At 46.5% G+C, this 24,336-nt stretch overlaps 1 protein-coding gene across 2 annotated transcripts; it reads left to right on the plus strand.

The window, feature by feature from the left end:
* The first annotated feature begins 1,705 nt into the window (after positions 1 to 1,705).
* Positions 1,706 to 24,336, plus strand: Rab23 (RAB23, member RAS oncogene family). Of its 2 annotated transcripts, XM_052192843.1 has the most exons (9): positions 1,706 to 1,801; positions 3,286 to 3,377; positions 3,824 to 4,182; positions 5,452 to 5,671; positions 6,617 to 6,702; positions 16,443 to 16,599; positions 18,415 to 18,497; positions 19,880 to 19,972; positions 20,864 to 24,336. In XM_052192843.1, the coding sequence occupies exons 4-9, from the start codon at positions 5,517 to 5,519 to the stop codon at positions 21,001 to 21,003; spliced, it is 714 nt and encodes a 237-aa protein (XP_052048803.1). In that variant the 5' UTR covers positions 1,706 to 1,801; positions 3,286 to 3,377; positions 3,824 to 4,182; positions 5,452 to 5,516; the 3' UTR covers positions 21,004 to 24,336. The 2 variants fall into 2 exon arrangements, with proteins under 2 accessions (XP_052048803.1, XP_052048802.1); XM_052192842.1 differs by lacking the exon at positions 3,824 to 4,182.

Genomic DNA, 24,336 nt, shown 5'->3' on the forward strand with positions numbered 1-24,336 from the left:
CTTCTGGTACGTCTGAAGACAGCTACAGTGTACTTACACATAATAAGTAAATAAATCTTTTTAAAAAATGCTCTTGACTTGTAAGTCCCTACTCTTGTGTAGCTCAGCTGCCAATTGTGGGGCATATCCCAGGACCAGGCTTTTTTTCCCCACCTGTAATGACTGCACAAAACCTTTTTAGACAGACAACTTATTTTATTTAAAGACTTATTTATGTGAGTACACTGTTGCTGTCTTCAGACACACCAGAAGAGGGCATCAGATCCCATTAGAGATGGTTGTGAGCCACCATGTTGTTGCTGGGATTTGAACTCAGGACCTCTGGAAGAGAGGTCAGTGCTCTCAATGCCTGAGCCATCTCGCTAGCTCCAGAGAATGTTTAGTGTCAAGAGTTTTGGGTTAACAGTGGAAATGAAATGAATGCTTGGCTTGATGACACAGCCTTGTAATTTCATCACTAAAGAGGTTGACACAGGAGGTTGGTGAGTTGGAATTCAGCCTTAGCTGCACTTGGCCAGTCTTGGATAAATAGCCAAACCTTGCCTCAAAAAACAAAAAACAAACAAAACCAAAACCAAAACCAAAACACCCAAACTAAAAAGTTGAAAATGATAGGTTTAACATGCAGTGGGTGCTTTTGTGTATAGCATTTTTGCTCAACTGTAAGCTTCTGTCGTTTTGTGTGTTGTTGCCTACAGTTGCAGAGGCTCTTTTTGCGTTGCTGTGAAGTGGTTCCATTACACAACGAAGAGGTGTTTGTTGATGGTCTTTTGGGTTATTTCCATTTGAAGACTATTAGGACAGATGCAGCCATGGGTATTCTGATATCTGTTCGCCTGTATATTATAAGGACAGTTCCTATCCATTGTGTGACCAAGGGATAATAGGTGGATCACAAGGTGCACAAGTGTAACAAATTATCCATGTCTTTCAAAGGAATTGCTCTAGCACACAATTAAATTCAGTTAATTCGCATTCTTGTCAACACTTGGTATTTTTATTCACCCTTTCCTGTTTTATTTTGATGTACACAGAAACAACTGAATAAGTTTATATATTTTGAGAGAGGGTCTATTGTAGTTCGGGCTGGCCTTGAATTCCTGATCTTCATGCCGCCATCTTTCCAAGTACTAGAATCACACACATGTGCTATCACGCCGCGTTTGAAGCGAGTTTGCTCTTTTGCGGGATCTTTTTTAATTTGTGGGTTGGTTCTCTGAGTTGTTAACCATCACTGTCTTCTATTTTGTCCAGTCATACCCTGCAAACAAATTATTTGTCTTCACTCAACTTTTTTTTTTTTTTTTTTGCGCACTCCATCACTTCAATGCTACCACGTACGTCTCAGGTGCTGACAGACTTCTGAGGCCCCTGGATGCCTGACCTGTGTAGGGAAACAAGGAGCGCCTTCAGTAGGTTTGCACATCCTGCTCACCTTGGTCGCCTTGGGTACCAAGGCCTGAGGCTGTGCAAACCCAGCCCGCGCCTTCCCTGCCAACGCAGGGCGGGGCTGGTGCTGAGCATGCGCAGACGAGGTGGCGCATGCTCCTCAGCGCGGCGGGCGGGAGTCCGGTGCGCCCTCCATCCCCGCCGGCGTCGGCGACAAGTGGCTCGGTGAACCGGGATACTAATAAAGTTCGCTAGAGACTCACAATCGTTCTGAAAGAGCGGAGCCGGTGCGAGGCGTCGGCGGGGAGGAGCGGGGCTCGGTGTTGCGGGCTGTGCGTTCCGGGCTCGGTGCTGCTGGCTGTGCGTTCCGGGTTGCGGGCTCCGCGCTGAGGGTTCCGGGCTGCGGGCAGAGGTGAGTGCGGCCTGCGCGGCCTCGGCTGGGAGCTGCGGCGCCGCCGGGCTGTCGCTGTGGGCGGGGACAGCGGCTGCGGGCGGCGCTCTTCTCCCGCGTCCTCGTGGGGACCGCTCCGCGCGGACGACCCCGGCGGCGGCTCTCACACCAGCGGCCGTGACTTCCCAGGAGCGGGAACCCGAGAGTGGGAGAACTTGATGCGGGCGCGACGCTGCGCGGGGCGCACCGGGCTGCGCGACTCCGCCTGGGACGAGCCCTGTGCCTTCTGTTTGGGGCGGGATGTTGTAGAACCGGAAAAAAAACAAACAAACCCGGCGAGCCTTTCTTTAGCTAGTTGACCCATCCTTTCCTTTGCCAGCGCGAGGAACTGCATTGGTTGCCAAGGGATTTGAAATCGAGAGGGAATGATATTGATGATCACTCAGGTTTTAATTATACCCAGAATTGTGCCTTTCTAAGAACATAATTATTTTTTGCATTTTTTATTTTTCCTTAAAAGAGCGTGTAATAGGGTCTCTCTCACGGTGATGGCTTGGCTGGCTTGGAACTTGTGTAGACAGGGGTGGCCCCAAACTCAGAGATCGGCTCGTGTTGGGATGCAGTGTTGTAACTCTAGTTTCTGAGAATGTTAACAGTAATTCCCGGCCCTATGATCTGCTTTCACGTCTTTGTTTAAATTTTAAGTTTTAACTTCCATATGGTAAAAAGAAAACCAACTAAACAAAACAAAACCCCAAATAACCATTTGGAGAGTTTTAGATTCATGTAGCCACGGATACAGTCAGGATATGAAACGAGTCCTACTACCTGTTAAAACCTCATATTGTCTCTTTTTCTCACCTCTTCTTCCTGATTCCTAGAAATCACTGATGTTTTCAGAATGTATTTAAGTGTATCAGTTTGAGATGTTAATAACTGTCTTCAGTGACTATATATTAACACCTTTGAGATTAAAGATGCAGCCCCATTGGTTAGTTGGGGTGGGGGAGGAGTGTTCTTCATATATTTTTGGGACAAGATCTCAGGTGGTCTGCACTAGCCTCACACTTGCTCCGGTAGCCAGGGATAATTCTGACCTTAAGATTCTTCTGTCTCCACCTCCCAAGTGCAAGGATGACAGACGTGTACCATCATGCCAGGTGTGTGTGTGTGTGTGTGTGTGCTGCTAGGCATGGCACGCAGGGCCTTGTGGAGCTAGGCAAACAGTATACCAATTGAGCCACATTATCTGTTCCCACAGTTTCCTGTATGGATAATCCCTATCCCCCATCCCCCCCTTTTTATTGCTAAGTATTTAATTAGGTAGATGTGCCAAACATATCCCATTTTATTATCCCCCCACTGAAGGGCATTTGGGTAGTTTCCAATTTTATGTGATCACGAATAGAGTTGTTACAGGGCTGGGGGAGATGGCTTATTCTGTTGTTGCTATTACTGAGGGGTTTTTTTTGTTTTGTTTTGTTTCTTTTGAACTTTACTTCTAGGGTGAAGAATTGTTTAGATAGAGGAAAGGAAGTTGACTGCCCAAAACTGAGCCCGTGAGAAACAGGAGCTGGATGACCGCGGTCAGATCTCGGTAAGGACTGTAGATTTGTTTGTATTGTCACTGTGTTTGTCTTTGGAGATGTCATTTCACTGTGTAGCCCACACTCGTCTGGAATTCCCGGTTGTTCTCCAGCCTTAGTCCTCCGAGTGAGACCTGTCATCACGGCCTTCTCCACCACACCTGCTAGGTTTAGTTTTGCCCCTGAGCGTCGGGGTAGTAAGAGGCTGGTAGTGGAAGCCTTGGTTTCATCCTAGAACACTGAAATCATAGTCTCTGAGCACAGGATCCAAGTTCTTCGACGTTCTCCTGGGTTCCAACATTAGCCACCGTCCAGAGTCTCTAACATTTACGTGAATATAAACTATGGAACCCAACATACATGAATATCTCCCATGGGGGAAATTATCCATTTGTCTAATTTGGTTTGTTTTTTGTTTTTTTTTTTTTTTTTGTTGTTGTTGTTGTTTCGAGACAAGATTTCTCTGTGTAGCCCCAGCTGTCCTGGAACTCACTCTGTAGACCAGGCTGGCTTGGAACTCAGAAATCCGCCTGTCTCTGCCTCCCAAGTGCTGGGATTACAGGCGAGCGCCACCACTGCCCGGCTCCATTTGGACTGTTAAAGAAACAAATGCCAAGATAGAATTAGCTTCACAAGAGGCTTATTGGGGACCTTGCTGTGACCACTGAAGGAAGAGCCTGAAGACTGCAATGCCCTTTGACCCCTGCGAAAGGAGGGTTTCGAGGAAGGAGCGCCATCCTGCAGCTGCTCTGGTGGAGCCCAGTGCAGAGGGGAACTCTGCTCCTCAGTCTACTTGTCCACCAGTGTTCCTCTTAGGCAAGTGTGGATCCCGCCGAACCTCCCGAAGGTGGCGGCACAAGCATATTTCTGAAGGGAAGGCTAAGCCTCACCCTTTATGCTTCTTGGCTTTTCTTGTTGGTTTTATGGACTTGATCTCACGGTAGACCAGGCAGGCTTGAAACCCGTGATTCTCCTTCCTCTGCCTCTGAATGCTGGGACTACAGATCCGGGCCACCATGTCAGCTTGTGCTTCTCTTCAAAACTAGATTCAGGCTATTGCTCTGAAGTTTCTGGTCCTGGATGTTAGATCTTCTCAGGAGACCCGCTTTAACAAATACTTCTAGAAGATTCTTAGGACCATGCAGGCTTATGAAGTGCCTGGGGTAACTCTGGAGGCTTGGGAGAGTTCTTGCATTTCAGGTGTAGTCTGTGTAGTTAGGGGGTTCCAGTAAACAGAGTTTTACTGGATATAGAATAGCCAAGTAGGTTAGTCATTTTAAGAATGAAGAAATTGACTTTCTATTCCTTTTTAGTATAAAGCACGCATATTCTATTACTTTGATTGTCTGATAAACTATGACTGTTCTCAGACCGAAGAATTTGTCGCATTAGATAATTTATGCAATGTTCAGTTGTGCGGTTAACCAAGAGCTCAGTCTGATACATGACTATGCATTATTACATAAAACCTTTCTTTGGGTGCTTAAAAAATAAGTATCTCAGCTGGGCAGTAGTGGCACACTCCTAGCACTCTGGGAGGCAGAGGTAGGCGGATTTCTGAGTTCGAGGCCAGCCTGGTCTACAGAGTGAGTTCCAGGACAGCCAGAGCTACACAGAGAAACCCTGTCTCAAAAAAAACCAAATCCAAAATACCAAAAAAAAAAAGAAAAAGAAAAAGAAAAAAAAAAGTATCTCTAAGGTTGAAAAGCAGTTTTCTCAGGTTTTGTATCTATTTATGTATTTGTTGCTACCCAGGGTGGGATTCACTGTGTTCTGTATAATGAATGCTTGCATGTGTAATTTACACATTGCTAACGTTTGTACTGTATCCTTGGTCAACAACCCTGTGAGATGGATATTATTGCCAGGAAATGAAATCTTGGAGAGGCTAAATAATAAATTTAGTTCTTCAAGCCCAGTGACAAAAGTCTTTGTCTCTATGACACAGAGAATTGTACCAATAAGTCTTTTACCTTTCAAAGGTTAACAAGGGAGAAGGTGGGCTAGGAGCCTCAGTTCTTACAGATTATTTGCAATGTTATGTGATTGTTTCTTGATAAAAACAATTTTGTTTTTAAATTATAGGTTTGAGGGAGACAGTCTGATCTCCCGGAGTTAGAGCCAGTCCAGAAACCATTGCTGTTTCAAAAATGTTGGAGGAAGATATGGAAGTGGCCATCAAGATGGTGGTGGTGGGAAACGGGGCGGTTGGAAAGTCCAGCATGATCCAGCGCTACTGCAAAGGCGTCTTCACAAAGGACTACAAGAAAACCATCGGTGTTGACTTTTTGGAGCGACAGATTCAGTACGTACCCGGCACTTGATCCCTTGGTTCTGATTTGTAAAGTGTCCAAGCCTTGACCGAAAAGAGAAACAGCCAGGCCAGCCAGCCATGCCAGGCAGGGAGGGGCAGAGGCTCGTGTACAGTTAACAGTGTTCGGTTACGTTGAGTTTTCTAAACGATGCCTTACGGTGCTCACACTGGCCTTGACCTTGCTTTGTAACCAAGGATGACCCCAAACTGCAGTCCTCTTGCTTGCCCTTGACCCCCAGGCTTCAGCTTGTACCCCTGACCTGGTGTTTGTGTTTTTGAGACAGTCCTTTTGTTGCCCTGGCTGGCCTCAAGCTGTGGTGACACAGTATCTTATAATATTGCACAAATTCAGGCTCTCCTGCCTCGGCCCAGGGCTGGGATCACAGATGTGTATCCTCATGCTGCGCTCGGGAGGCCGACCAGGAAGAGGACAGCACTGTATTTGCTAATCTGATACGCACGCTCAGTAACATTGAGAGCAGAGGGTGCAGCTCAGTGGCAAAGCATGCAAAGGATCCTGGGATTGATCTCCAGCACCACACAGTGATAGAGACCATAGCGACTATAGTGAGAATCAACTACGACAGCAGTTTTGGTTGTTTGCTTCTTTGTTTTCTTACAAAGTTAGAGGTCCACCAAGCAGGCTGCCTCTTTCCCAGTTCTCATCCCATTGCTAGGACACCAAACCCATGTAGAGTGGGGTGGTAAGAGGAGGAACCAATCCGACCCAGGGGACCCAGGGATTTGTCTGGGATTCGCTGCAGGAACGCCAGCAGATGGAGTGCACCCTTGTGGCTGTGCTTTCACTCCTGGGAACGTCCGTCATTCAAAACCACTTCACTCTGAGAATCGACAACAGTGCTTTCAGACTTTTGATTTGAAAATAAACACGTATATCTTTCCTTTTGTATGGAATAAACTCATCTCTTGTTTCAGAGTTAACGGTGAAGACGTGCGGCTAATGTTATGGGACACTGCCGGTCAAGAGGAGTTTGATGCAATCACAAAGGCCTACTATCGAGGTAAAACAGAAAACCTTTCCTTCTGGCTAAAGAAGTGTTGCTTTTTTTGGTGTCTTACGTAGGGTTTCTGTTGGCCTGATTAACCGCCATGACCATAAGGAAGTTTAGGAAGAGACAGCTTCTTTCATCCTACAGTGTTCGGGTCACAGTCTCCATCACAGAGGGAAGTCGGGGCAGGGACTCAGAGCAAGAACTGAAGCACAGACCATGGAGGAGCACCCCTCTCTTGCCTGACATGCCCGGAGCCCTGAGTTCAATCCCCAGAGCCAGAAAATGAGAAGAGTCATAACACAGATAGTGTTGGCCAGGTGTGGTGGCACCTCTGTCCTCTCAGCAGGAGGATGAGGAGGCAGAGCAGGAGGGCCATGGCAAGTTTGAGGCTAGCCTGTTGTACGTAGCCAGTTCCAGGCCAGCCAGTTCCAGTATCTGTTTCAGAATACAAATAAATAAAGAAAGAAAGAAAGAAAGAAAGAAAGAAGACAAGTTAGTTCCAGGGGACTTTTAAAGGAATTGGTTTAGTATCCTTCTAAAGATCTTATAAAGAACTAAAGCTTTGTACTATAGACAGGTTGTCCTACCCTAAAGTCACATGATGCCCAAGGGCCATGGAGATGGAATCAGCCAGAAACCGGCCCATCTGTTTCTCTCGTGCCTCCTTCAAGAAGGCGTTGATGTCTGGTTTATTTTCTTCTCCGTGACTGAGTTTTGTTATGTTATGTTTATGCTTTGGTGCTGCTAAGGATTGAAGCTGGGTTGGGCACATACTCTTAGAGGCTCCTGAATCGGCCTCCTGAGTGGAGATTGTAACCCTCCACCACTGGCTGCTCTAGTACCTTTCAGATAATCTCAGATCACACCATTCTCTGTTTGTAAAGTCTGTTCTTCTCCAGAACTACAAAATGACCTCAGTATTATGACTTGCATTGTAAACACAATGTTTAAATTACCTTTTATTTCCCTTGAATTAAAAGGCTTTAAATGGCTTTGGTTTCTGTAAATTCATCCTTGTTTTGTTTTGTTTTGTTTTGTTTGAGACAGGGTTTCTCTGTGTATCTCCGCCTGTCCTGGAACTCACTCTGTAGACCAGGCTGGCCTCGAACTCAGAAATCCACTTGCCTCTGCCTCCCAAGTGCTGGGATTAAAGGCATGCACTACCACCGCCCGGCTAAATTCATCCTTTTAATTGAAAATATCTTAAGTCTACAAAGAGATGCCTGTGAGGAGCTCTTCACAGTCATGTAGCTAACTTCTCATCCCGGGAAGTTGGATGCAGAAGAGCAGGGCACTGGTAGCTCCCCCACTGTGTGCACCTCTCATCACAGGGATTGTTCTTCACACGCGGGCTGAGTGATGAGGAAAGGCTGCAAGTCTCTTATATTTGAGAGGTGCTTTGCTCAGTATCCCTGTATGGTTTTTTGGGGTTCTGTAAGATCACTGAAAACACAGAAACACCTTCAGATTAGCTTAAGGCACAAACAAGGTGGATTAATTTGATTAATACCGAAGTCTGGAAGTAGTATGGCCTTTAGCTGTTAATTTGTAGGATTAGTAGCTGGGTGGCGTTTATGCCTTTAATCCCAATACCCAGGAGATAGAGGCAGGTAGATATCTATGAGTTTGAGGCCAGCCTGGTCTACAGAGTGAGTTCCAGGCTAGCCAGGACTACATTAGAAACAGAGAGACCCTGCCTCCCTGGAAAATTGTGTCTACCCTGGATTAAGATTGATGATATACCCAGTGTTTGTTTCTGTGCTTTTCCCCTCTAGTGTATACATGTCCACTGTCAAATATTTTATTAAATCCGTAATGTCCCATCACTGGGGTGCTCTTCCCTGGCATCTCAGCAACGTGAGGCCAAGTAGGGGAAAGAGCAGTCTTTAACAGCAAGGACTGGCCAGGCATGGTGCTTCAGTCCCAGCACCCGGAGGCAGAAGCAGCAGACCTCTGTGAGTTCAGGGCCAGTGTGGTCTACATAGTGAGTTGCAGGACAGCCAGGGCTCTGTAGAGAGACCCTGTCCCCAAAAACAAACAGAAAAGAAAAAGGAGAGAAAGAGAAAGAAATGCCAGGCGAAGTCATTAAGGAAGAAATTCCTGGGTCATATAAAGTCCACCAACCTACATGATCTGAGCTGCGTGCTTGGTTTTGTGTGTGTGTGTGTGCATGCGCGCGCGCGCATCCTCTGAATCTGATGTAATATTGTGTATGGTGTATAATAGGAATACCACAGTCATCGTTGGGCCTCGTGATGTGAAGGTCACAGACAGGCACAGTCAGGATCCCAACAAACCAAATCATCTTCCCCTATGTTCCTATGTCCGCACCCACAGACGCCTCTGGGCAGTATATTTAATGTTTGGAGCACTTGAAATCGTTCGCTGTCTGTAACCCCAGCCTTTCTTCTATCCAGCTTGACTCAGGAGCTCCACCTCATGTGGAGTGGCGGGCTCTAATTTTAGAAGGTACTGGTCCACAGTATCTAAGCTGTTGTAACTCTCATTTGTGGATAATGACCTGGTTTGTCCTGTTATCTTGCTTTGGACCAGATTCTAGTTGGGGGAAGTAAAGAGAAAGTTAAGGTACAGAAGAGATCAGATAACAGTACAGTGTCTTTCTAATTCCTTCCCAGTAGAATTGTCCTTTACCCATGTACCAGGTATTTTTTTTAACAGTGGGAACAAGCCGGGCGGTAGTGGTGCACGCTTGTAATCCCAGCACTCTGGGAGGCAGAGGCAGGCAGATTTCTGAGTTCGAGGACAGCCTGGTCTACAGAGTGAGTTCTAGGACAGCCAGGGCTATACAGAGAAATCCTGTCTCGCAAAAAACAAATCTTAAAAAACCATAAACAAACAAACAAACAAACAAATAAATAAATAAGAGTGAGTTCCAGGATAGCCAGGGCTATACAGAGAAATCCTGTCTCGCAAAAAACAAATCCTAAAAAAACCAAAAATAAATAAATAAATAAATAAATAAATAAATAAATAAATAAATAAATAAATAAAGTGGGAACAGGAGGCCACACTAGTGGGACTCAAGCTTACCAGGCTCTTGCTTCTCAGTTTACTGAGGGAAGTGGGATCCAGTAGGAGTACTTTTGTAGCTGGGTGTAATTTTTATTTATTAGTTTCCTACTCATAGCTAATTGCACCATGAGTTACCTTGAAGATTCATTTAATCAGGGATCATAGGCTCTTACAAACTCTGTTGTTTCCCATACAATCTCCACAGACTCTTAGTCCTAACCTGGGCATGAAGGAGTTTGCCCTTTTCCCCATAGCCACCTCACAGATTGCATCTGTGTTGACATTGTTGACAGTCTGGGCCATGCAGAAGGACACACTTATTCCCACCAGTCTTTGAGTCACCCCTGGAAAGTTGTCTGGAGTTTTCAGACCGTTCTTGCAATATGTCACTTTCCTTTGTCCCTATCTTTTCTCCTCTTCCTTTTTAAATTCATTTTTATTTTATGTGTTCACGTGTTTGCCTGCATGCCCGTATGTGAACCATGTGTGTGTAATGCTCCTGAAAGCCAGAAGAAGGTGCCGAGGATGCCCTGGAACTAGTGTTCCGTGGGTTATGACCCGCCGTGCAGGTGCTAGGAATGTCATCTGGATTTGAGGCCACCAAGTTAGGCCCTATGGATCAGCGATCGCTTGATTGGTAGGTTTTGTCAGGTACAATATGTGAGATATAAGTGGTCATCGGACAGGTGATGCTACAATAGAAAGCCCATGTTATGCTGTGACAGGGAACATGGGTAGGCTCAGCAGAGCAAGTGCTATATCTAGGAATTTGATGTATCTTATTCCAGTATTGATGGTAATGCAAATAGTTAACTTAAAAAAAAAATGGAGAGAATTTATTTCAGTGTCTTAGCTATAGAGGTTGAAGCTCTAAAACGCAGGTATCCCAAACGGAATTTCTGTAGGTAAGATTTATAATAGGACTCTTCCCGGAATTTTTTTTTTTAAAGTCCAAGTTACACCGAATTACGAATCCTTTCCTAGAGACAATGAGAAATTTGAATCTTTCAAGAATAAAGACTTGATCCAAGTAAGGTGGGAGGTCGGGGTAAGAAGCGGGCACAACTGAAGCTGGCTAGAGATGGGCAGCACCATTCAGGTCTTCAGTATGGACATTTTAAATATAATATTCAGTATGAATATTTTTAAATTCTCAGAAACTGTCGAAAGGTCCCAGGATAGGGTTTTAAGCTCTATTTTTGACCCCTATTTGATGGTGAAGTAGACAGTGGGGGTCATCCCGCCTTTCTGGGGTCCTGATGTGACATCAGGAGGCGGTGCCACATGTCTGAGGTGAACACAGGACCCCGAGCCAGTGCTGCTGCAGGGAGGCAGTTAAGATGCCTGACCAGAAGAGGGTCCCTGATGTGGGGTCTTCTCTAACAGCAACATTTTAGTTGATTCAGCTTTTTCTCTCCTTGGAGCTCATGGTGGAAACATTTTGTGACCAATTACAAGTTTGTAATTATCATTTCCGTAAGTCCACTACAATCGTGCCTAGGGCTCCCTTTAGCAGAGGTGGCTCATTCAGTTCTTCATGCCCTTTGTAGGATTCCCAGCGATTATTTCCAAAGGAGCACCAACAGGAGAAATTTTGGCCAGGGCAAAAGCTTACCTTTGCTGTTGGTGTCTGTGGTGCTGTCTGTTCACTTGTGCAGACAGGAGGTTTGGGTGTGGTGAGCATTTGTAGAATAGGCCAGAGTTTACAGACAGATTTAAATACTTGTCAGTACAGTGAGTTCCAGAATCACTACGCAATTCTTCAGAAATGCCCGAGGAATAAATAATTCCTTATGACAATTTTTTCCTACCAGTAGGCAGTGACTTTCCAGCAGAGGAAAGCTTCACCCAAATGGGCAAGCGTGCGAATTTGTTCCAAAACATTTATATCCTAGCGTTGGAAGCTTTGGATCATGTCTCCTTGACAGGCTTCAAATGGTCATCCAGTAAACAGATGTGTGCTGTGTCCCATGAAGTGTCACACTACATTGTCTTTGGGACAAATAGACTGTCTGGAATAGATTGTGAGCTGTTGTTGGGGCAGGCTTCCAGAAATCCTGTCTGCGCCAGGAGGTCATTCTTTCTGGTGGCCAGTGCATTAGCAGCCATGTATTCCAGAAGAACAGGTGGGCATTCACTGGCTATCATAGGCCTGCCGATAGGACCTCACCACAGGCGGCCCAGTGTGACACTGCAGCCCTTCTGTGGCCTAGTGCCCCTCTCTTGTCATGGTGTCCCCCCTCCTGCTGAGCCTGAAGGGGAGGAGTTTAGGACCGGTATGGCCGTCTTAGCTGGATGGACTCTCCTGCATGTGGTTTCACACACTGAAGCCATTCTCCTGCTTTACCAGCCGTATCATTTCACTGCGTTTGTCACAGAGTGACCTATTTGGGCAGAGGGTTGGGATCTGGTCATTGAGACCTGTTGATTGTGTTAAACATGCTGGCCAGGGGAAGTCCTGTGTCTGAAGCGTGTCGTGAGCCGTTCCAGGGGTGTTGCCACAGGATGGATAAACACTTAACTGTTTTATCTTCTGGTTATCGGTATGCTCTGGTCAAGGCTACGAGTTTAGCCGTTAGAGTGGGTTTAATCTCAGGTAGTGAGTACTCTCAGTTTATATCAATGGTGGAAAAAATTAAATATCCTGGTAGAAAATGTCCTTGTTATCTCATAAATAAAATAATTCCATTTTTCTAATAGATGTTTCCAGTGGGTGTCTTAGGATAAAGATCTGTATCAACTATTTGCATAGCCCTGTTTCTCCTTGTTTACCTGATACAGGGACCAAAGTAGAGGCTTGAGAGAGGTGCAGTGCACTAGCAGATGTGTGGAGAGGAGAGCACAAGTGTTTCATAAGAACCTAAGCACCTCAGGGCTAGAGAAGTGGATTAGCAGTTGGAGCATCAGGGCCACAGTTGTCACCCAGACCGGGGTATCTGACACCCACATCTTCCTTCAAGGGCATCCATACCCATATAGTGTGTATATGTACATGCCTGCATAACATACATATATACATGCATAAATACACATAAAATAAATCTTGAAATTTTAGGGAACTGAGTCATCCTGGATGTGATGTCAATTTAGTAGTTCTGTGTGATGAGGCGTGTGTGTGTGTGTGTGTGTGTGTGTGTCCTCCTCAGCTGCATTAGTAGAGCAGCAGCGGCAGAGGTGGCCCTCAGGCAGCCCGTGTATTCCAGCTGCCGGCTCTGACTGACTACCACACCGAGGGACTGTGTCTTCACATGATCTTGAGTCAGCCTGGTGCATCTTGTGTCCCCTGAAAGGATCGGGACAGGGAGGGTTGCAGTTCAGGTGCCCTGGTGCGGGCCTTGGTGGTCCTCCCTCGCCTGCTGCCTCTTTCTCCTGGTCTAGCTGTGTAGTATCCCAGTTGCCTATTGGCAAAATTACATTTTATCTTTTATGACGTGTCTTAGCCAGTTGCTGTCATAAGATTATATGTTTGAGACAGGTACTGTGTGAGGGAGAAAATGCAGGTAGGTCATTGACTTACTGCATCTGAGTAGACTTATGAGAAAATTATAAATCAGATTTAAGGATTTGAGAAAAATATGTGGAATATATGTGTACCCCTGTGGCATCACAACCCACGGATACTGCCAATTCCTGCATGGGGACCCCTGTGGCATCACAACCCACGGATACTGCTGATTCCCATATGCAAAGGCAAACAAACCCTGGCTGATTGATTCAACAGGGACACTAAAAGAGACGCTGCAAAGCAGGCTGCTTCCGGTCTAGGTTGGATAGCAAGATGGAGGCATTAGGCCCCGCTGGCTGATGGTTGGTGAGGGGTGACTTGGCTGTGGCTTGGAGCTCCGGCGCCTGCACAGACCTCCACATCCTACCCTTGGCTCCATGGTGTACTGGGCTGCTGTAAGGGCTGTGCGTGAGTTATGAGCCCTTCCCTGATCAGAACTCCTCTGTGATGATGGCTTTGATCCCCAGTAGGCTGTCTTCCCTCAGAGTGTGTCATTTACGTTAGGTCAGAGACTAGCCAGGACAGCTGATCTTATTTACCTGAGTTGTTGAGATCTGTCCAGGATTCCATGGTACTTGTGAAAGATGGCTGTCAGCTTCCTCTTACAGAGATCTACCGGCTTCTTCATGGTGGTGTGGAGACCATGGGGCCAGTGTCTCCCAAGCTTAAAATCATCTTTGCTTTTATGGAAAGGAGTCATGAGCATTTTGTGTTTCTAAAAAGTCACACCCTGACAGTGGACAGGGACACAAATCAGCAGTAGAAGAGTCGGCACCTGCAGTTTCTCCAGTTGAAACTTTGTGGGGTTTGTCTGGGAGGCAGCTACACAGTGGTTAGGAACTCCCACCGTTTGAATCTTAACCTTTACACTGAGGAGCAGAGTTCTTAAACATGGCGGCATTAAAGCAGACAGTAGCTCCAGTACCCAGCAGGGCCTTTGCTTCCTCTTGGTTAATAATTATCTCCATTTCTCCCAAGGTATTACTAAGAGAAAAGGAAAAACTGGATTCCCACACAACAATCCTACTCCAGCCTAGTGTTTTCTTTCAAGGTCTCTCGAGGCCTGTTGTCCATTTTGGGAGAACATCAACTTGAGTTTCTTTTCGTTTTGAAATTTCCAGGCTTTTTACAAGTAACCTTGTCCCAAGATGGGGGAGAACTAGTTTGTCAGGAAATTTAGCTGTTTTGATTACAAGCTCATAATCTGGGCAGCAATGTCTTCTTCCAGCTTATAATAGTTCTTAACAGTTGATCTGCCCATGCTGTGAGCCCCATACTGTCTTCAAAGTGGCCGCATCTTCCAGCTTCTCCATAATGCAGTGTTTAACAAAGCATCACTTTGTCCTTTAATCCTCAGGGGACTTTAATAACACAGATCTCAGTGCCAGACACCAGCTACCTCCCCTAAGGGAAGCCCCAGAGGTTCTGCGAGTGACCCAGGCTGCTGCAGTTTCTCTCTGTTCCTACCATGTCCAAATGGTCAGAACTCACTGCATAAAAGTCTTAGAGGAATCAACCTCTACTGACCGGGAACCTCCCAGATAGCGAGCTCTCGTAGGCCGGGAGGTTCTGTGCAGGCTCCTGGGGGAGTAACAACATCAGCATTCTCCTTTAGCATTGGACTCTGTATGGTACCATACAACAGACAGACATGCCTGGCCACATGTGCTCGCTGGCACCGTAATATGCCAGTGTGGGACAGTTATGGAGTGGCCAACCTCTTCTTGACTGAGTATGGAGCTGGCTGGCCTAGCACTGCAGATGTAGTCAGAAGCCTGTGACTGGGATCCTAGGTCCCTGGTGGGGAACCTACAGCCTTCTTGTTAAATGGTGTGCTAGTAAGATGTAAGCTGCCTTCTAAGGGTTTGTGCTTATATGTATAGTTTGGGTTGCTCCCACCTATAATCAGAAGCTGCTTGTTGCCAGTGGGTGTGGCTAATACAGACATTCATAAATGGACAGTGGTGAGGTGAGGTGACAGAGTGCTCAGCTGTGGATGAATGATCTGTCAAGCCCACCCCCAGTCACAGTGCGGGAGTCACCGCCAGGGGGCAGAGAGCATTTAAGGGGAGATAGAATGGGGAGAGCTGAGATACTGACTTCGTGGTCCTCTGGGTGCATCTGCTCCAGCCAGTTAAGATTCCAGCTGGGATGAGGCCACCTTGCAGAGGAGATTGCCAGTGAGATTAAACACCTTGATTGGTGTCTCTGATCTGACAGGCCAGATTTTTCCTCTGGCTCTAGACATAGTTTTTATTATGCTAATTGCCTTTGAAAGGTACAAGTCTCTCCTTGAGTCCCACCTCCAGCTCCAGTGATTTATTTGGGGGTGGGGCAGTCCTAGGAAAAAGTAGAAAGTGGGGGAGTGTTGGAGGGGGACTTTCAACAGCCTGAGGCTACTACTGTTTTGAATAGAGAAGCTTATTATCACTGTAGGAAACCAGGTCCAGTCCCTTTAAAGAACCTCACTGAGTTGCCTAGGGAGACTCAAGGATTTACCAGAGATCCTCTAGGGAATGCCCTAAGAAACCCAGGGCCCTGCAGAAACAAGACACAAATAAAAACAAATTCCCTTAGACACAAAAACTGCCGGAGGTGGTGGCCAGCTGGTGATCTGCACAGAACAGGCCTCTGCAGCTGTCCCATAGTGAAGGGGACACAGGCAGGGCTGGCCTATCCCCGCGTCTGCCCACCCAGCCAGTGTCCACCAGTTGCTTAGTTACCTCCAGGTCACCTCAGCTGTTGCATCCAGATCCTGTCTTCCTCTGCCCTGACACCCCTTGGTCCCTGCCCATTCTGTCACCTACCTGATAGCTAGAGGGAGGCTGGGTTTTCCTTGGTCCTTTGTACTAACAACTTTGTAATAACACTTGAGTTTTCCTGAGAGTGTGCTATAGCATACTACAAATCTCACCTGAGGCTTTCAGCAAAAGCCTGCCGTTCCGCTTACTTTGGTTGGAATTAAGCCATATTTTATAATCTTCAACTATAACGTGTTCAGTTTGAGTTAACTTTGACACTTGAACCACTTGTTCATCACAGCCTGTGCTTTTTAACTTGAAAATCCATTGACTGAAGTCTAAGGAGATTGTTAAAACATGTGCTCAGTATTGGTCCAGTGGAAACCATCCTAAGTGGAAGTTGTCCCTGTCCGTGTACTGCACACAGTTGATTGCCAGTCTGGTGACAGTTTCTTTTTGTGACCTTGCAGGAGCCCAGGCTTGTGTGCTCGTGTTTTCTACCACAGACAGGGAATCTTTTGAAGCAATTTCCAGCTGGAGAGAAAAAGTAGTAGCGGAAGTTGGAGATATACCAACCGCACTTGTACAGAACAAGATCGACCTGCTGGATGATTCGTGTATCAAAAAGTAAGATGTCTTGTCATTTTGCCTGCCCTCCCTCCCATCTCTCTCTCCTGTTCTTCATGGCCTCTGTGTCTATCCCGTACTCTCCTTGCTTAAATCTGTATTAAAGCATTTCTTATACCTACTTGTCCTGAAATTCTTTCTGTGGTAGATATAAAAATCTGCTGCCACAGGGGACTGTAGGTGGAGTGAAACTAGATTTCTAGAACTCTGGAGGCTGAGAGGGCTGCCCAAGTTCTGGGCTAGCCTGGGCTACATAGGAAGGGCCAACTTTTAAAAAGTTAATTAAAAAGGGGAAAAGAGAGAGCAGCACTTCTTTAGGTATTTTAATGTTTGTAGCAAGTAGATTTCTGTGTGGATGGCATTAAGCAAGTTTTGTATTCCCAGAACAGTTAGCTCAATTTAGAAAACTAAGTGTGCATGAGTGAAGGAGGGGAGGGTGTTATTTGAGGCAGGGTTTCCCCATCAACATGGAGACCACTGCTAGCCTTAAAAAAAAAAACAAAAAAAAAACAAACCCAGCAAGGCTCGTAGTTAGCAAGCCCCGGGACCCTCCTGTCTCCATACCCCAACCGCTGCGGCCTCTGCAGCGTGTATGAGACTGCACCACTCCTTACCTGGGTGTGTGGATCTGACAGTCTGCATGTCTGTGCAGCATGCTGTGTTTGTCAATCATGGGGCCATCTCTGTATTCCCTCAGACTTTTGTAACAGCTCGTCATCCAGAATTTTGCCTATACATACTTTTTCTCCTTGTTAATAATAGTTTGCTAGCTTTTAACACTTGCTTTATTTTTACCTTTTCTTTCTCTTACTCTTTCTCGCTTTGCCTGTTGAGAGTATGTCTGGCTCTGTGGCCCTGGCTGGGCACAAACTCATCCCTGCCAGGTGAACTCGGATCCACCCAGCCTCAGGCTCTCACACCTGGGCCTGGGTCCCCGCCCTGCACACCCAGGGGAAGGGCTGATAATGCAGCCAGTTCCTTGAGAGGAGCCAGAATGACTTCGATGACCTCTCTGAAGTCTCTTACTGGACACAAGCCAGCCTTGGTGTCAGAGTTGGGAGAGCTACCCAGGGAATGAAAATCAGGAGTCTGGGGGTTACAGGGAATCACCTACAGTCCTGTAAATCTACACAGTCCTCATGAAAATAAAAATCTGTAACCAGTATGGCCACTAATGTGCTTGCTTTGGCCTTTGACAGGAAGAGGAAGATAAGTAACTTACCGTGTACTAGAGTCAAACGCTTTTAAAGATAAATAGCTTCCTAGCATGAGCTCGTCAAACGCTTTTAAAGATAAATAGCTTCCTAGCATGAGCTCGTGTACTCCAGAGTGGCCTCCAGTTCCTGTAACTGAGGGTGACTTTGAAACTTCCACCCTTCTGTCTACCTGTGATGTCATGCAGGTCCTCCACTCTACCAACTGAGCTATGGCCCCAGACCCAATTTAAGACATTCTCTAGAGAAAAGTAATATATAATTGTTTTGTGACTTCTAGACATGCATCTTGTTCACAACTCTTGTAAATGATTGGGGGTTATCCCACAAGGACAGTGCGGAGGAAGGTCCTGCTCGCGGGCTGCCCACTCAGCTTTCTTTCCAGTTTAGTCAGGGGGAGCAACGTCAAGCTTCCTTGGAAAACACATCGCATCCCTGCACCTGCCACCCATATCATCCCGCATCCCCATTACCCCTTCACCCTCTGCCCCCCACTCCCCCCACCCCTGCACCCATGCGGTGTTTCTCAGAGACACTGAAAGGCAGCCTGGGAGAAGCTCCCCACAGTACCTTTCCTGGCTTTGCTTTCTATTGCTGTCAGTGAGGAAGCCGAGGGACTGGCCAAGCGGCTAAAGCTGAGATTCTACAGGACGTCCGTGAAGGAGGATCTGAACGTGAACGAAGGTAATTACTGCGTCACAAGTTTGGGTTGTTTTTTAAAAATTGGATTTCATGGGGCTTGAGAGATGGCTCAGAGAGATGGCTGCTCTTCCGAAGGTCCTGAGTTCAAATCCCAGCAACCACATGGAGGCTCACAACCATCTGTAATGAGATCTGACTCCCTCTTCTGGAGTGTCTGAAGACAGTCACAGTATACTCACATATAATAAATAAATCTTGAAAGAAAGAAAGAAAGAAGGAAGGAAGGAAGGAAGGAAGGAAGGAAAGAAAAGAAAAGGAAAGAAAAGGAAAGAAAGAAAAGAAAGAGAGAGAGATTGGATTTCAAAACAATCTCAGAACAAACATTTCTTCTCGCCGCATCATGTTAATTTTGAAGGTGCTGTGCTCCAGGGTCCCTAATGAGTTAGTAATTCTCGTGGTAATCTGCTCCTTCCACTCCTGAGATTATAGTGGGTCCTCTTTGCCAGCCTTGTTTTCATAGCTCGGAAACCTAAGCTGTGGTCCAGCAAGGCACAGCAGGCGTTCAGCCCTGCAGCCCAGAGTGGCAGGAGAGGGGGAAGGAGCTCCCACCGGTGGGTTCCCACCTTCCACATGCCTGTGCTCACAGAGGAAATGACTGACTAAAAGACATACTATTCATATAATCTGCGTATTCTTCATGCATAACTCTTAGAAGTTACCAAATTGTTTTATTGTTGTACCGTAGTAGAAAGTCCACCAGACAGCAATATTTCTTCACTGTTTTCTAGTTTATAAAAGTAAAGTTAGCCAGAAGGTGGTGGTGCACGCCTTTAATCCTAGCACTTGGGAGGCAGAGGCAGGTGGATCTTTGAGTTTGAGGACAGCCTGGTCTACAGAATGAGTTCCAGGACAGCCAGGGCTACAAAGAGAAACCCTGTGAACAAGACAGAAACAAAAGGAGTACGATTGAAGACAGTGTTGAGGTTTTCCTCATTCCGAATTTTCATGTCTAGATCGCAGCTGGATGGTCATTGGCGTTTTTATTCTGTGCACTTTTCTTCTTCTGAAGAACATGAACGTGTCCTTCAAGACTGAACTAGTTTAAGCAGGGTGTGGTGGGTGCGTGCCCGTAGTCTTAGCACTTAGGAAGTGCAGGGGCGACTTCAGGCCAGCCTGGGCCTTGTCTCCAGAGCAAGAGGATGAGTCAGGGTAGTGTGGCCATGTTCACATGAAGGGCCGGGGGGGGGGGGGTGGTGTACAGGGCGCTCGCTCGCTCCCTCAAACAATTTCTGACAGTTGAATTTTAACTAAATCGTATTCCTTTAATCTAATATAATTTAAAATTAATGTAGTAAAGATAAATAATGCAATCTGAACATAGACTTACTTGCATAGTCATACTGCTGTGTGTGTATGTTTTCTAGTTTTTAAATATTTGGCTGAGAAACACCTACAAAAACTCAAACAGCAGATAACCGAAGATCCAGAACAGACACATTCCAGTAGTAACAAAATTGGTAAGTGCGTGGAACTTCAGCTCGTGTCCTGCGTGGACCTGGCCCTAGTTATTTGCTGTGTGTCCTTTTTAAAATGTGTGACGGACTTGTTTCTTAAAGAAACCTGGGTCAGGCCTGTTTGAATCATGATCACTGAGCTCCGTAAGTATCTGCCCTCTTGTTAAGAAGGGATCTGGTGCTTCTGAGTTTTCCCTCCACACAGCAGTGCCATGGTCCATGCTGTCCTGGCCTTAGAGGCTTGCTGGACACAAGGCAGGGCCCAGCCAGGCATGCACGCCCACCTTCTGCACCACTCCTTCCTTCCTTCCTTCCTTAGGAGCTGTGCGTTAGGTCTGCCTTTGAACCATCCAGTGGGTCTGTGGTCTCTCACGGAGCTTGGGCTCAGTGTGTCTTGTTTGGGCACAGTGACAGCAAGGCGAGACTAAACTACACAAAAACACCTTGTCTCCAGGAACCAAGTCAAGATGATGTGCCGTTATGTGGTGCACTGTGTATCACCCGCTGGCCGTGGAGTCTGTTCCCTCGAGGCCGCCTGTGGCAGGGTTTGTGCATCTTGATGGTTGGCAGTTCCTGACTTAGCGGTTCTGCTGTGCGCACGGCACATGTCAAGGTGCAGATATAATAGCTTCCTCTCACCCACCGGTCACTCCGCATGCCGGCCAGTGTGGGCTATGGGGTTTAGCTCAGGATGCAGTTACTGGAGACAGGTAACAGTCAGTCATCGCCTCAGTGAATTCCAGGAAGCCAGCCTGCGTGCTCAGGGTGTCCCTGTCCCAGAACAGTAAGAGACGAACAAGCAGGGTCTGGATTCTCTGTCTCACCTTACTAATAAATGATGTGACAGGTGACCTGGGGGTGGATCAGTCACTGTGCTTTCCCCGATTTGTACAGGTGTCTTTAATGCATCCGTTGGAAGTCACTTGGGCCAGAATTCAAGTTCCCTTAATGGCGGAGATGTCATCAACCTTAGACCTAACAAACAAAGGACCAAGAAAACCAGAAATCCTTTCAGCAGCTGTAGCATACCCTAAACTGTTGTAGGGAGGAGGAGGCTGAATTGCACCGTGCAGTTAACGGCACCATGTGTGGGGTGTGTCCCGCGTGGGTCGGTGGGCCTCGCACTGCGCTCTGAAGCTGACATTGTAATGTTGCTCTGCTGCGCTTCTCAGAATGTAGATGGAGCCCTCTGCTGGAAAATCACTGCCCTGTGGACTCACTCTAGTTTTTTACCTTAGACGAAGCTTCTCCTGTTTTTGAAGGACACCATAGGAAGTGTCAGAAACAGGGTTTGCTGAATTTCAAATGCTGAAAACAACAGCAACATGACTAACTACATCGGTGACCATTAGACCCTGAGGACCCAGGAGAGATGTCGAGCATTCTTGTTCTGAATCTGGTCATCAAGCTTTTCTGGAATGTTCCATCTGAATGCTTAAAGAGCATGTGGAAGGGGAAGCCCGGACTCTGTCAGACTGCCCCAGAGTGTGTGGTCGGAGGTACTCGTGCAATATCCATGATGTGTGGACTGTGGGGGCGTGCATGTGACGCCTGGCTCTGGCAGAGTGCCTGGGTCCTGGAAAGGGTGTGCAGATTCTAATTAGTTCTCTCATACAACCATTGCGCATGTTCTTGGTCTCACATGAGACTTAGGGACATATTTACAGAACGAACTTGGACGCAAGTGTACCGTGTGCCAAACACTACCCCTAATTTTTACAGTACTTTCCTATTAGAATTTGTATCTTGTAACTGCGGTTTCCTCTCCGACAGGTGGGTGGGGGGAATGGAAACATCTGAATGCTAGGGCCCGCCCCTCTCGGCATCCTCCCGAAATCTTCTCCAGTTACGTCCAGCTAGCTTGTGCCCGGTACACACCGCAGCCTGCAGCCACTTAGGAGCCTGTAGAGTGTGGGCGCACTGCCTTGGTTCTGATGACAGATTTTCTGAAGCTGCAACTCTAAGGAACTTTTTGTTTACACTCCTGGTACAGCATTTTACCATCATTGCTTACATTTTTCTGTGGCCTTTGGTTGACACGGCTCCTTACTGAGAACTATGGTGGTGAGAAGTGTCCGTAAGGAAAGACCTGGTATGTAAATGACGATCGGAAACTTGTGGGTTGGACACTAGCCTGCCAAAGAGATAATGTCACAATTCTATCAAAAACTCATTATCCTTAATTGGTAATTTTATTTTTAAAGTATCAATAACCCATTTCCATAGTCCTGGTTTTCATGTGACCTTAAAATATATGAAAGTGATATTTCTTGGAACATGTGATATGAAGTCCTTTTCTTTTTCTTTTTTCTTTTTATTTCTTTCTACTAAAATATATAAATTGTTCCTATATTTCTCTTGTCCTCCCTTCCCCCCCACCCCAGACAGGGTTTCTCTGTGTAGCCCTGGCTGTCCTGGAACTAACTCTGTAGACCGGGCTGGCCTCGAACTCAGAAATCTGACTGCCTCTGCCTCCCAAGTGCTGGGATTACAGGCGTGTGCCACCACTGCCCGGCACCTTTTTTTTTTTTAAGTTTACTCTTGGCGTGCCGTCCCATCCTGCCCAGATTCCTGTTGCGAGCACCGAGGTCGCTGTGCCCTGTCTCCCTGGTGGTTTGCATGCCTTTCCCACCGTGCATCCCAAGCTGTCCAGGCCATCTGTGTGGTCAGCTCTTAGCGCCCCCAGTGCCGGGGTAAGGTGGGGACTTGGTTCCTCACAGTGGTGCCTGCCGTCCTGCTGTAAGCCAGGATTTTTCTCTTCAAATACAGACTCTTCAGTTTTGCACAAAATAAATTTGTTGGCAAATAAATTAGTTGCCACTTTTAATGGCATTGGCAGAAAATTCATTCCTTATAGAACATTGTAGCTTTATTCATAGCCACTAAATGCATGGTAACAAGGTGTGTGGTTCATCTCTTTAAAATAGCGTCTGGTGATGGCTGCAGTTCCCTTAATATTTGTTATTTTGTCTCCATCGCCCCCCCTCCCCCGGAGCTGAGGACTGACCCCAGGCAAGCCCCTTCCTTAATATTTGTAACAGAAGTTTATGTTTTCTGTTGTATCAATTTTTTTATGGAAGCGTTTGTTCCTTTGCATTACTCTGTTTTCTACCTAACTTTAAAAGGCCTAAAATCAGCCTCAAGTAACATTAATTTACCAATCTATTCAGTTCTGAAACCTTCAAAGTTCACATTATTGGTTTCTTCTGTGGCTGTAATGTTTACGAACTGTAATATGAAGTTCTAGGGGCGCCCCCTTGCCGATGACTGCTGTCCAGGACTCCGGGCCACGGGCCACTGGATATTTGTGCTCTAGTTAACTTTTTTGGAGTATTACTAGTGTTTAGTGTCAGGCACATCGCTGTGGAATAATTGCCATATCTAAGCGTTCCTCAGGTTTCTTCCAGTCTCTGCCTACGAACGCAGTAGTATAGAAAACAGCCCATACACTGCGGCAGTTCAGACGAAAGCAGGTCTAACTGTTTCTTCTTGTCCACTCAAGGTGACGGTACACATGGGGATTTCAAATTCCAACTAGCACTACCACAGAGAGGGTGAGGGGTGGGGGTGGGGGACCCGCGAGGTGGGGAAGGAGGGCTTCCCTGCTGAGTTTGGGAGTTTGGGCCGCTGCTCTTGAGTGTAGACAGGGCGGAGAACTCAGGGGTGTGGCCCCAGTGCCTGCCACTAGGGACTAGGGTCTTTCAGAGGATTTAGGATGAGTTGAGCATAGAGCCTGACTTTGCACCCTGAGGTGCTCTTGTAATCTGAGATGTTGCCTGCCTTTGGAGGATTCTGGCGCTCAGTGAGTGCCCTGGGAGAAGTTCTCTGACTGGCTGCAGGAGCCCACAAGGGGAGAGCTTTGGCCTCCACAGCCTTAGGTGAGCAGGTGGCTTTAGTCACACTAACAGTTACTACGAACATGGTGTTGCTCTTAAGAGTTTCACATATAGAACTTAAAAATCTGTCATACAAATGAAGTTACCTGCCCACAGGTCAACAAAACCCCAGCAGGGTCCGAGATGCTCAGGCAGCCAGTGCCCCGGGCGCCTGATGATCCGGCCGCAGGAGTCTGTGTCGCTACCACTTTTCTGTTGTCTCTGGAAATATCTATAGTAGGATGTTGATAAATGGTATTTTCAAAATAAAATCTTTGGGTCAAAGGAAAAACTTAACCCCTTCTATATTTTTGTTACTAATAAATAGTGCTTTTGTAAATTTGAATGGAAAACTACTTGTATGTATTCCTACTGAGTGGTACTTAACACCCTTGGGGTTAATTTAAAAATGTACTATTTGATTAAAATTTCCACAAAGATGAATTCCAATAACCAAAATAAATAAATAAATAAAACATTTCAAAGCTGTAA

This window comes from Apodemus sylvaticus, chromosome 9 (assembly GCF_947179515.1).
Source record: "Apodemus sylvaticus chromosome 9, mApoSyl1.1, whole genome shotgun sequence".
NCBI lineage: Eukaryota > Metazoa > Chordata > Mammalia > Rodentia > Muridae > Apodemus > Apodemus sylvaticus.